Source organism: Cnephaeus nilssonii, assembly GCF_951640355.1.
Source record: "Cnephaeus nilssonii genome assembly, chromosome: 13".
Lineage (NCBI taxonomy): Eukaryota > Metazoa > Chordata > Mammalia > Chiroptera > Vespertilionidae > Cnephaeus > Cnephaeus nilssonii.
Window position 1 is genome coordinate 15876195 of NC_137084.1, and position 13378 is coordinate 15889572.

Genomic DNA, 13378 nt, shown 5'->3' on the forward strand with positions numbered 1-13378 from the left:
GTAGTATGAACCGAAACTGAGGCCCAAAGAATTTAGCAATATCACCAAGGCCACACAAAGTATACAAAAGGGCAGAGAATTTGACCCATGACTCTGAACCCATGGCTTTAACCACGACTCTTTAACCCCTCTCTCAATAGTTGTATATATGACTTGAAAGGCAATTTCCATTCCCCAGTGAAAAGCTAGGGGCTCTGGGGAGAAGCAATGTGGCAATGCGTCAGCAGGAATGAAGGACTGTAATCCTGAGGTCCTGTGCCCACCTGCTTGCCCAGGGTCAAATGTCACAGACACTGCAGCTGGCCACACCTAGCACCTACCCAGACGCTGACAGACCCCCTGAGTGTCGCTCACGGAGCAGTGAGTGCAGCAGACCCCTACCATTCTGAGGAAGGATGAACAGCTCCTCCGTGACCTGCCTCTTGAGGCGGCTGTCCTTCGGGGCCTGGGGGCTGGCGGATGCAGCAGGCTCCTCTGTGGTCCTCAGCGTGTAGTCTGCGTAGTTGATGACCTCCGGGGCCGTCACAGATGGCCTGGGCCCGTAAATGTCTGGGAACTTGAGGAGTGCTCGGGGCTGCACGGGCTCCGTGGACTTTTTAACGTTGAACTGCAAACAAACCACTCTGGTTAGTCTCCCAGAAGACCTCCGGCCTGATTTCCACCCACAGAAAGGGGTCGTGATGACCTGGCCTTTCATGGGAGGCAGAGGGAGGGCCGGGGTTCCCTTCTGCTCTGAGGGGTGTGACCTGGGAAGCAAAACATCAGCCCCAAGGCCACCTGAATCTACAACGTCAGCCAAGCCAGGGCCCACTGATGTGTCAGCCCTGTGCATCCATCCCTCCTCCATTCATCTGATGGCTGAGTCCCCAGGTGTTATCTGGGTACTGTCATAGGGAGTCCTTCCTACGTGTTATCTGGGCCTGTCGTAGGGAGTACTTCTCTGTGCCGCCTGCTTCTTTGTTTTCTCTCTTTGTGTAAGCTGGCTTGAATTGGTTTTTGTGACTTGCAGCCAAGAGCACCCTAAACTGATGCACTGCATTTTAAACAAGCATCATAGGAGGTCACGACCCTGGTATAGAGAAATTCTGCCTAGGGTTAGATACCACCCCCTCGCAACCCCAAACCTCTCTGCATCCAGCCAAAGGCATCCTCATTCGCTGTTTATCCTTGCCCGGCCTTGGTAAGGTCCTGTGTGGTAATGACTGCCCTTGGTGGAGGGTGAGTTATAGCCCTGGACTGGCTGAGAGCAGTCTGATGACTAGTGCATGAGCCTCTTCAAGCAGTGAGAGCAGCAGCTGATTACTGAACATGTTCTCTTGTATTGCATTCCAAAACCCTGGTTCTACCACATTGTTCAAATGCATCTATATTTCCACCCAAATAGCTTAAACTTCAGTGCCCAAGAAGCAGAAAAGAGGTTTGGGCGTTGAGGGAGGGAGCCTGGGAAAGGATTATAGGTGGAGAGCAAGAACCCCTGGGTGGAAGGAGGCAGGTAGGGGTTCTTGCTCTCCACAGGCAGGGGAACAGACCCCCATGGAAGGACCTGTGCTTCACACAGCGATGCAGCCGTGGCAGGATTTGGAAGTGAGAATTCTCCCTCTAAATGTCCCATGAACCCAGGGAAGCTGGCCTGGGAACATAGATGCAGGATGGATCAGGGAAGGTTTCCAGGCATTCAACAATTAGAGAATGTCCCGCTGTGCTTGGCATTGCAGGCACAGAGCTGGAGGAACACCCTCGGATGGGGCACCAGACCCTCCAATGTGTCTCCTTGGATTCGCCCTGTCTGTGTGTCTCTGGGCCTTGGACCACTTCCTCCTCCTCACCATAGCCAGCTCTGCATGGACTCCAGGAGCTTCTAGAGGGCACAGCCTCACTGTCACACCCATGCCCCCATCCTGGGGCTTCTCAGTGGCTGCTGAGGTGTGAGGCATGCAGGGACATTCTGTGTCTACCCCGGGATCACCCAGATGTGTTAAGTGTTAAAACTCCATGGAGGGCAGGGGGGACTTGACCACTTCAAGCTGGAAGCCAAACACGGAACTCTCTTCCCTTCCTCCTCACTCCCCCTCCCAAGAGTGTCTTCAGTGGCCTTTGGAAGATGACACCTCCCCGATCCAGCAGTCGCCCTTCACACCAACTGGTGGCTGGCTCAGTAACTCCCTGGGCCCTGTGCATGCCCCCACTCCTCCCCTCCCTCCCGCATCCCTGGATAGAGGCCTCTGGCAGGCTCAGCTTTCCTGTAGTCCAGGCTAAGTAAGATTAATGGCATAGGGTGGGCGAGGGCAAACCTTCATTTATTGAACAAATATTTATTGAGCCCCAGTACAGGCCAGATCCTGTGCTTAATGTTAGGGAAACAGAAGTGACAAGACAGATGCTGTCTTTCCCTGTGAGGCTTATGTTGGGAAAAGAGAAATTAATTATGTAATTAATGAACTGGAAACAAACATTTAACTTTACAGAGATGTGAGGCGACCCCTTTTGTGACATGAATACTTTCTCCACCAAAGGACCGTTTATTGATTTGGGTTTTCACGTTGGGGCTCCATCTTAAAGCATCACAGGAAGTCCCAGGAAGGGGGAAGCAGACTCAGCTCGAAAAGGGGACTGATGGCTTTGCCCCTTATACTCAAACTTTAAAAAGGAGAAGGAAGAGATGGACACAGAGTATTTGGATGATGCCAAACATGGGCCATTGCAGCTGGGGTCTGCAGCTAAGCACGATGAAGCCCTCGCGGGGAGCTGGGCCAGGGAAGAGGCACCCGCCACCCCTGTCACTCTGAGCTCTAATACTGGTCAGTACACACACTAGCATGTGTACAGGAGTTTGAAATAGAGCCTGGTGGTCAGTGTGCAAGCTTGGCTGGAGTCCAATTACTTGCTATCTAAATATTGGGCCTGAATAATTAATCTCTGTCCCCAGTTACTTCATCTGTAAAAGGGGGGTGCTTACTCCAGGGAACGAGAGGTCTTCAAGAGCAGTTGGGAATTTTTCTTGAAATTTCTAGTTCTATCTTAAAATTCATGTGACATTTTGTATTTGACTCCATAAGATGGTTTTAGGATGAAAAGTTTCCCCTGTTTATTTTGTGACTTAGGATATTCACAGGACACTAGCTGCCCTCACAGTCCCTCTGCTCATTCCTGCCCCCACTCTCCCCTAATGGAGAAGCAGGACTCTCTCTCCCTGTGTTGGCCAATATGTGGTAAGTGAAGCTAGAAGTGAATGGAAGAAACGTAATTTTGTCTCCACGGAAAGATCTACTCCTAGATGCTGAGTCTGCGTGGGAACAACCCTCTCTCCAAGTTTTCCTTCCAATCATACAGTTAACTCTTCTAGAGAAAATTTGGGGTCCAGCCATAGACATAGATGGTCTTAACCAACATAAAGACTTGACTCCCTCTGCCCTTTCCCTCTGTAGAGCATCCTCGCACACACCCACAACTGCTTGAATCCTCACAGCCAGCAGGTCACTTGTTAACAGCCTTGCATCAGTCAGGAAAGGCCAATGCTATGTAACAAACAATCCCTACACTTCGGTGCCTGAACACAATAAGACCTGATTTCTCACAGTCTGAAAAGAGTCTGCTGTTTTTTCTTCAACTCAGAGTCCCAGCCTCTTCTACCTTGTGGTTCTGTCCACCTGTGTTCTGCACTGTTCGGATATGAACTCAGTGGATCCTCATAATGACCCTATCAGGAAGTGCTACCATGATCAATCCCATCTTACAGATGAGGACACATTGACAGCTTTTGAACAGTAAAGGTTTGATTCAAACCCGGGCTGACTCACTCCAGAACTCTACGTTGAGCCACTCTGCTGTGCCTCCAGCCCCTTTACCTACCTCCTCACATTTCTAGTCATCCTTCACCACTCACCCATGCTTTTGTGCCACTTAAACTGATGCCTGGCTCACTGCCTGACCTACCACCTCTTATTCTGCCCCCTCCAGCACCTTCAGACAGAGGAACAGGCTTGTAAATGCTGGTGCCCACATTTGGTGTCATAAGTTTCACCTGGGAAAATGTAAAATTCAGATTCCCAGAGCAACCCCCCAAGGGGTTTGACTCAGAGGTTTTAGGTGGAGCCTGAGGAATTTGCATGTCTCAGAGGCTCCTAACCTGACCATGATGTGGGCACACCCGGAGGCTGAGATGAAGATGCCCGGTTTGAGAAAGGTCGGGTAGATGTAGAAATGTCCTCTTGCATGGTGAGCTGCTCACAGGCACAGCCTCCCCATCTCTAAATCAAGCCCTTTGGGCTCCCCACAAACATCTGTCTGGTAGATCTCCACTCCTAGGGAGCTGCTGGGACCAGATCTCTACTTCTTGGCTGCTTATCTGCCAACCCACAGGGTCAGGCCCCAGGGGGAGAGCATATTTCAAGCTGCAAAGTTGAAATTCACTTTGAAGCAGCTTATCTTCTGGTCCATGCACCAAGCAGTGTTTCCATGGCAACCCTGCCACGGCATCATCTTTTGTTATCCCTTCCAACACCTCTTCTGTTTATTACAAGCCTGTGTCCCATCCTTTCTCAAATCCATTCCCTGGGGACTCACCTCCTGCTAGTCTCTTTCCCGTCTGTGGTGATTATAAAATCTAAAAGGACTAGTGTGCGGTTGGACAACCACAGTCTTAACCCCTAGCTGCTACTGTTGGTGGGTTAGCCCTGCTGTCAGTCGGGTAAATGTGCCTCTTCCAACCGGGCAGGAATGAGACACAGCTGGGAATAACAGCCAGGCCCAGTGCAAACCCTGTCTCTGCTGGTAGTCATTCCTCCAATCTTTTGTTCAATATTTATTAAATCTCTAAGATGCGGGCCAGCTGCGAAATAACACTATCCAATCATTTTCCTCGTGGAGTGAGCATGGCCAGTGGAATAGGGAACAAGAAACCAGTAGATTAAAAAAGGCAATTTTAGATAGAAGTACAATTGAGACAGAGACAGATGGGAATGAGGTGAGTAGAAGGAAGAGTTGTGTCTACTAAGAATTTAAAGGCTTCTTAACCCAAAATTTGTAGGAAAATCGTATCTAGAATTAATCGTCTTACCCATAGGTTTCCATTTAAACCTTACAACCTAATGAGGGAGGGGTTATTGTTATCCCACTTTATAGAGGAGAAACTGAGGCACAGAGGATATAAGTTTAAAGTCACACAGTTAACTAGACACAGAGCTGGGATTTGAACCCAGGCATGTGACTGTGGAGCATATAGGATTCCCAGATCATCCATGCACTTCCCTGCCTGAGTCAGACCAAGGAACCAAACACTCAATGATCTGTTCTCTTTCTAAGGTCTTGGGGAGATTTAAGGAAAAGCATGCTGGGGTTGGGGGAAAATGTCCCACCTCCTACCCCAGCCATCCATTCATTCATTCCATCAGTCATGATTCAACATTGAGAACCTTTTATGTGATGGAGGCCATGAAAGACACTGGTCACTGCCCTCACACAATATATGGATGGGGAGGAGTGGGCAGTGGGGGAATTAGTATAATAACTGATATGATGGAGACCAGCAAAATATGAGACAGAGAACATAGAAACACATTACACTTTGCCTGGGGAGGATGCAGGGTGCGGTGTGTGTGTGTGTTGGAGATAGGTGACTTTAAGGAAGATTCAGAGGCTCTGACGCTTGGTAGGGTGTCCCCCCAAAACCTGGGCAGCAGTTTGACAGGTGGAAGGGTGGGAGAATGGCATTCTGGGCCAAGGCAGTGACTTGAAAGTCTATGGTATGTTCAGAGAACAGCAGGTGCAACTAAAACTAAAAGCCCCCTGAGAAGAGGAGGGAAATGAGTGTTGCCATTATCCCAACATTTTCAGAGGAAACAGAATTAAACAAAACAAAACTCCGAGGGACTGGAAACCACAAAATAGCAAGATCCCACCTAAAGATTTACTTCTCGTAGGTGATCCTGCCTGGACTTCATCAGTTACACCACAATGCCATCGATAAGGCCACCATCCCTTGACCACTTCCTACGGACCAGATGCTCTTGGAAGTGCTACACACTTCATTGTACTTAATCCTCACACAACCCTATAAATAAGTGCCTAATATCTTCTTATTCTATACCCCAATATACATAAATAAAAATAACTTAATTCTTTTCTCTACAGAGAAGGAAAGTGAGGCTCAGAGAGTTTGAAACTTGTCCAAGATTCCACAGCTAGTGTCAGACAGCTCTGGGCTCGGAACCCAAGTTCATCCCTAAGCCAGTGTTGCTAACCACGCTCTACATGATTCCCTGAGGCTACGTCTTGGATGCTAACCATAAACAGGTAAAAATAAAAATGTCCAGATCATGGTTTTTTATTTGCTAGCAGGTGCCACATCATTAGTTTGATGACCCCATTCTTACTGCATCCAGTTGTCTTGGTTTTTTTAATGAACTGCCTAGATGTTTGGGCATCAGCTTTGCGACTGCTCAGATCTAAATCTGGGCTTGACATTGTTTGTGCAGAAAATGTGTTTCGTCTGTGACATGAGCCAAGATGTCAACCTTATGTTGTAACCTCAATGCTCATCATAAGCACTATTTCAAAGTTGGAATTTTTCAAAGGTCAGAGAAAACCCCTTTGATCAGTTATCCGGGGCTCAAACACAGCCTTCCCACCCCACCTACCTCATCCTTATTCTCCCATCTCCAACCACCTTGCCAGGGCTGTTGGCAATGGATTTGACTCAGAGCAAAGCCTCCCAGGCAGACTTAACTTCCAAATTTTCCACTTGCTCCCCCGCTCCCATTGTATTGGTTTACTAGGGCCTTAAAAGTCTTTCTGTTAAACTGAATCCATATTTTGAAGGGATATCTTAGCCCTACATCATCAATAACTCTGTCTGATGGGAACATACATGTTTAATATTGATCTCTATGGTCTTAACCAACCACGTCCATTTGAATACTTTAAGCATTTTTCTTAGTTTCTCCTTTGTGGGGGCTACGTTTTTTTTGGTGTTTTTTTTTTTTAAATATATTTTATTGATTTTGTACAGAGAGGAAGAGAGAGGGATAGAGAGTTAGAAACATCGATGAGAGAGAAACATCGATCAGCTGCCTCTTGCACACCCCCCACTGGGGACGTGCCCGCAACCAAGGCACATGCCCTTGACCGGAATCGAACCCGGGACCCTTGAGTCCGCAGGCCGACACTCTATCCACTGAGCCAAACCGGTTTCGGCGGGGCTGCGTTTTTAATGTGGAAAAGTCATTTTGGTACTAAAGGCTGACATATCTCGTTATATACCAGTTTCCTTGACATTGAATTCAGGATCTTCTACCAGATCAGCTGTAGGATTTTTTGATTCTATGATGATCGGCTAATTGATGAAACCATTGACAAAGGCAACAATTTTTAACCTTTGTGTTATGCCAATATTTTTAAAATAATAGCTAAGTACTGAAATTTAATACTTTTTTTTTACCCATTTAAAAAATTGGTTAGAGCACATTTAAGGTTATTTACATAATAATACTTTCTGCATTCTGATAAGCTTTCCTTAGTGGGAGAGAAAGGAGGTGATTTCTGTAGAACCCTTCGAGCATGTGAATATCGTCCTTCATTAAGGAAAATAAGTCCTGAGAACCACTAACCGAAGACATCCATCCACTTATGTGCAGACACTTGAAGGCACATCAATTTCTAACCTGGCAGGTTCAGAAACAGCCAAGTTGTAAAGTGTGACTTAAAAACAGGATAATTACTATTTTATTAGATTTTTCTTATATTTTGGTTTTAAGCCAAAATCCTCCAATTAAGCAACCCTCAGATTTCTAGCTAAACAGACCACAGAAGATACATAAATAAGGCCCTGCCCTTGGGAAGTTTACCCTCCAATGATGGACACCATCCCATAAACCAGAAATATGAAGTGCTTATGCTACAGCTCTCCTACCTCTGCCCATGGCAGACATGACTAATCAACTAATGCATGCTTTCCTGCTGTGCTCAGGTATAGCCTGCCCAGCTTAGGGCTCCAGGAAGCCACCACCAATGAATAAGACTTGATAAGCAAGTTAAAAGCTATATGCCCTTCCTGATGCATACTTATAAAAGGATAAATACATATAGAAGGTAGTCTTAAAAGGCCAAATGTCTGGACTGTGTGCTACAGAGGCCTAAGAAGGAGCTTCTCATCATCAAGGTTTCCTGGAGGAGAGGGTTAAGGCCAACATTCAAAGATAACTATGGACAGGAGAGGGAGAGGTGCCTCAAATGGAGAGAGTGACAGCAGCATGGGTACAGGGAGCACACTTGGGGCATTGTGAGTCTGGCAAACCAGCCGAAGAGAAAGTTTGGAGGGGTTGGAGAAATGGATTTACAAAGGAATGGTGAGGCCAGACCATGAATGGCTTCGAATGCCTAGCAAACAATTTTGAATTCTATCTTATAAACAGTGGAGGGATTGACAGTTCATGAATAGGAGAATGACATGAGCAACACAGTATTTTCAGTAAATCCAAGTAGCAGGTGCATGCAGGGGGAAACTGGAGGTGAGACGTCCAGCCAGAGGCATGGTGGGAGTATCCAGGTGAGAGGGAGCAAGGACCAGGCCAGGAAATACCTGTCAAGATAAAAAAGGGAAAGCAGCAATGCCAGTGACTCCTCCAAGGAAGATTTGACAGTGCTTAGGGGTGGAGCAATGTGTAGGGAAAGGGAAGAATAAGAGAGAGCTGCATCAGAAAACATACGTCCATGATCACTGCTCAGGTCACCTCTTCTGAAAAAGCACAATCCCTGAGCGTCACTGGGTAACAGACTGGGTCTTCCATGTGACTTTCGTGAGTGGTCAGCAAGGAGATTTCAAGGGACAGCCACTAAGGGGCTGCTTCTAGCATCCTCCTCCCAGCTGTCATTTGGGCAGACTCAACGCTGGTGAGTATCAGCCATAGATGTAGCTGTTCCTTCTTTTAAATTAGATGCAAACCTATGCTATCTCCCTTCTGCATTACATGAGTCAACATTCCAACAGTTTACAAATGTTGTCACAAACATGCGATTTGGTCACTGAAGGTCAGTAACATCAGGGTATTTGGTTCCAAGGTACTACAAATGGCAAATATTTTTTCCTTAGCTCATTTCAAGCTTTTTGAGGACAATAATTGCACCTTCTTATCAGCATGTGTGTCTGTTTGGCCAGAAGGTATCAAGGCTTCAAGATGCACAGTGCCCCACACTGGAGCCTGGATCCAACGGGAAAACAAAAGCAGTTTTGAAACCATCTGGCCTTGTGCAAACAGAGGGCTTTGTCATTGTTGGTCCTGACCTTTGCCAATTTGTACACATTCTCTGATGCACAGACTCTCCCTTTATTATGATTAATTATTAGGGTTTATAGTAATAGCTCACATGGCTTGAGTACCCTATCAATAAGAGTTTTGGAGTAGCAGACGGCACATGCGAAGTAAGTTATTGAGGGAAGTTTCATAAAGCAGAGGGAAAAGTAAAACGATGGGAATGAAGAGTACCCATCTAGTACATAAGTCAAATCCTTTTACAGTAGTTGTCTTCATGGCAACTTAATGATTAATGCCATTTCTTAATCCAGTAACCATTTCACGTACAGTTGTGATTAGTGCCGCCTCTCAAGGCTACCTCTGGGAGTCACAGGGACTTGGCTTCTTCCCAACCGTGGCAGCAGCCAGAGTCACCCCTTCTCTGTTCCCGCGGAGGCCAAGGGCCCTGATGTGCCTCCACTAGGGACAGGCTGTGCACTGAGGATGTTGCCTGGATTTCAGGCTGAGGCCCAGGGAACTGAAAACACACCAGTGGTGCCAACCCCACTTTCCAGTCTCGGAGCCACGGGGACAACCAGGCTCGGGCCAGTGCCCTGCCTGAGCCGCCTGAGGGCTTCAGGGGTGACAGGGTTAAGGAATCTCCAAAAATGTTGACGATCAGAGCATTAATCAGTTATTCCTTCTTGGGAGGCCCACTGACCTCCCCTACACGCCTAACATAGCTGTAGACGTGTATTCATTTGTTCGACTGTGTGAGAACATCTCTACCCCTAGAACATGAGCTGCAGCAGGGCAGGGATGTTGTCTGCTCGGTCTCTGCCGTGTTCTCAGTGCTAACTCAGTGCCGTGCACATAGTAGGTGATCAAGAAATAAGTTTTGCATGAATGAATATTCGAGAAGTGGAATGTTCGTGCTCCCCTTCCCACGCTTACAGAAACCTTTCATTCTTCATCTCTGGCATACTTTTAATGGACTCTCTCTTTCCTACATAGTGAACGTACAGTCGCGTCATTGCTTTGACAAAGAATAAATAAGAAAATGACTCACGGGTGCCTAAAATACACTCTGATTCGTAGTCAAGTGCAGTGTGTTCTGGGTGCTTCCAAAAGTGTAGTCGTCAACATTACCTTAGAGAACCTTATTGTGATCATCTCTGTTTTATTGATGAGAAACGTGGGGCTCAGCAAGGTCAAGGTCACTTAGCTGGAAAGTGGTGGAGGCAAAACTCAAATTCAGGTTTGGGGTCTAAGTCTAACTGGCTTCCTCTTACATCTCAATAGCTTGATCATAAAATGAACATTTTTATTTTAAGAGGTAATTTCCTCTTTTGGGTGGTCTCACAAAACCAAGATTGTTATTATATAGAACTCATTCCGGTAGGTATCCAAAATCAAATTCAAGTCTACCATGCCGTGGTTACCAATGGGTTACCTAATCTCCTCTTCACTCCTGTCCTTTTTGGCTTCGTCTCTGTGTGCTTTGTTTTGAGGCTGCCCTGCAAGGGGCGACAGTCGTGTTGCCACTTAAAGGATCTGTTCCACTTGCATAGTAAGAGACGGGCTCATCAGATGACGCGATTGCGAGGAGCATGCCCAAAAGCCTTCTAGATCCTGCTGATATTTTCCTGTGGAGTTTCGTCTCTTGGTATACCATCACTGCCTTTGCTACATGTCTCTCTGACAGCCTTGCCCTTTCTTCATGTGAAGTGACTCGCTGGCAATGAGATCGCATTAGAAGATTCTTGGGGGTGCACCGTGAGAAAGGTGGTGGGGCTGACAGGCAGACTGAGCTTCGAGCTACCTGAACTTATTCTACCCGTGCAGCTCTTTCCACCAACTCCTCTAGTCGTCCGACCAAATGGCTTTTGCCAGCCTTCCTTTCATTTTCAAATGCCATCCTTTCTGCAACACTGTCCTTCCACTTTATTTGAAAAGCCAGGTCTTCACTATCCTGCCTCAATTACCTACTTCTCCCTCATGATGCCATTCTTAGCAGCAAGTCCCAAACTGTGTGGTTTGTAACGCTTTTCCAAGTCCAATGTGGCTGTTGGGTATTATCTGACTGGCCTTGTGGCTAAAGGGGTTTTAAACTGTCCACAGGGTAGTCAAGCGATGGGAGATTCAAAAGGAGGGGAACCAATAGAAAGGCTGCCACACCCTGCAAGCTTGTCTTGATTCCTTGCTGTGCCACTAGGGGCAGGCGCAGGCGCAGAGATTCTCCAGCAAGTTCAGTGCCTTCTCCTCGTGACTTTTATTCTGGCCGCAAGCTGAGGCAACAGTCCCACGTATCCCTCCTCCCCATTCATCTATCCATCCATTCACTGGCTCCTGCGGTCATTCAACCTCTTTCTCTTGCTATCTGCCAAGCTCAGTTTTCCTGTGGAGAAAAAGTATGTCTTGGACTTAATAAGTGGAGCGCGAGGGAGTCAATGAACTATGTCAAAATATTCCAGGGACTATGCCAGATGCACTAAAACTCAATTTCACAGAATTCCCATTGGACACCCTTCCCCTTTTTCTTATTCATATTCATATATACAACCACCCCTCATTATCTGACTCTCATCTGTTCATGGAAACGTACTGGCCAGTGAATTTCAGACAGCAGCCACTTGTATGCTATTACTTTAAATGGGAAACATTATAATGCATTCCAAGTCCGCCCCCAAGCCCCAATTAGCTTCCCAAAATATCACTCTATACCACTGTAATACCCTTAAACACCATGGAAACATCTCCCAGGAATTTTTATAATATAAATCAATTAAAACACCCTTCACTTAATTAGCACTTAGGGAGCCCCTTAGTGGGAAGGTTTGAGTCTGTGTGCAGAGAACTGACAGGTTCAAAGCCCCTCCCAGAATGGTCCTGACCTGGTAATGTCAATCCATGGGGAAACGATATTGAAGGAATAGTCGATATCACCTCAATTGCACCCAGGTTTGTAGAGGCCCCAGGTACCTGGGTGAGGCAGACGGGACTCATGAGGGAATAAATCTTGGGAGGGAGAGAAGGTGACGGTGATAACATGCAACATATTTAAAGGATGGAGCAGCAGGTGTAAATTTGCTAGGAGAACAGGGAAGCCAGGACTGCCACACATTCCACTCCTCTTTGGAGACTCATGAACAATGAGGCCTTTGCATGGATGTGCCCATGTGGACTCATTGTTATCGGCATTCAACACAGAGAGCAAATGTTCATTAAAAACTTGACAGATACCGACGATTATTTTAAAAATGAGAGTTTGATTTTTTTAAATTAAAAGCTTAGAAAATACCACAATGAGCTACCACTTCACAACCCACTAGGATGGCTATAATATAAAAAATAACAACTGCTGGCAAGGATGTGAAGAAACTGGAACCCTCCTACACTCCTGGTGGGAGTGGAACATGGTGCAGCCACTGTGGAAAGCAGTCTGGCAGTTTCTCAAACAGTCCAGCATAGAGTCCCAGCAAGTCCACTCCTAGGTACGTACTTGAAAGAACTGACAACAGATAAACAAATATGTGGATAGGAGTGTACACAGCAGCACTATCCACAATAGCCCAAAGGTAAAATCAACCCATGTCCATCAACAAAACGAGGTCTCTCCATACAATGGGATATCATTCAGCTACAAAAAGAAAATACTAATACCTACTACCACATGGATGAACCTTGAAAACATTATGCTAAGCCAGACACTAAAGGTTACATGTTTTATAATTCCAATGATGTGCAATGTCCAGAACAGGCAGATCCATACAGACAGAAAACAGACTGGTGGTTGCCGGGGCCTGGGGGAGGCGAGAGGAATGGAAGTGTCTTCAGGGGTGATAACAATGCCTTAGATCTAGATGGAGGTGGTGGCTGCACAACAGTGTGATGTGCTAAATGCCACTGATTTGTATACTTTAAAATAGTTCATTTTGTGTGCAGTTTAGCTCAATTTTTTTAAAAAGCTTTGAAAATAACAGTAACTTTAATATCATCAGTACATAGGTCAGTGGCCCTCATCTGTGTGCATATTTATGTGCTGTTGAGTGGTTCTGATTCCTGGCAACCCTAAGAATGAGAGATGGCCATACTGCCCTGTCCTCGCAGCGCTGCTCAGCTCCTAGACTGTGTCTATGGCTTCTTTTATG

The 13378-nt window shown here is 46.5% G+C and overlaps 1 protein-coding gene across 1 annotated transcript in view; it reads right to left on the reverse strand.

Moving 5' to 3' along the window:
• SYT13 (synaptotagmin 13) overlaps window positions 1-13378 on the reverse strand; it is a 34877-nt gene that overhangs the window by 13683 nt on the left and 7816 nt on the right. Inside the window, exon 2 of the mRNA XM_079789500.1 lies at window positions 382-607. Coding sequence (XP_079645626.1) covers window positions 382-607 — 226 coding nt within the window. The remainder of the gene's footprint in view (window positions 1-381; window positions 608-13378) is intronic.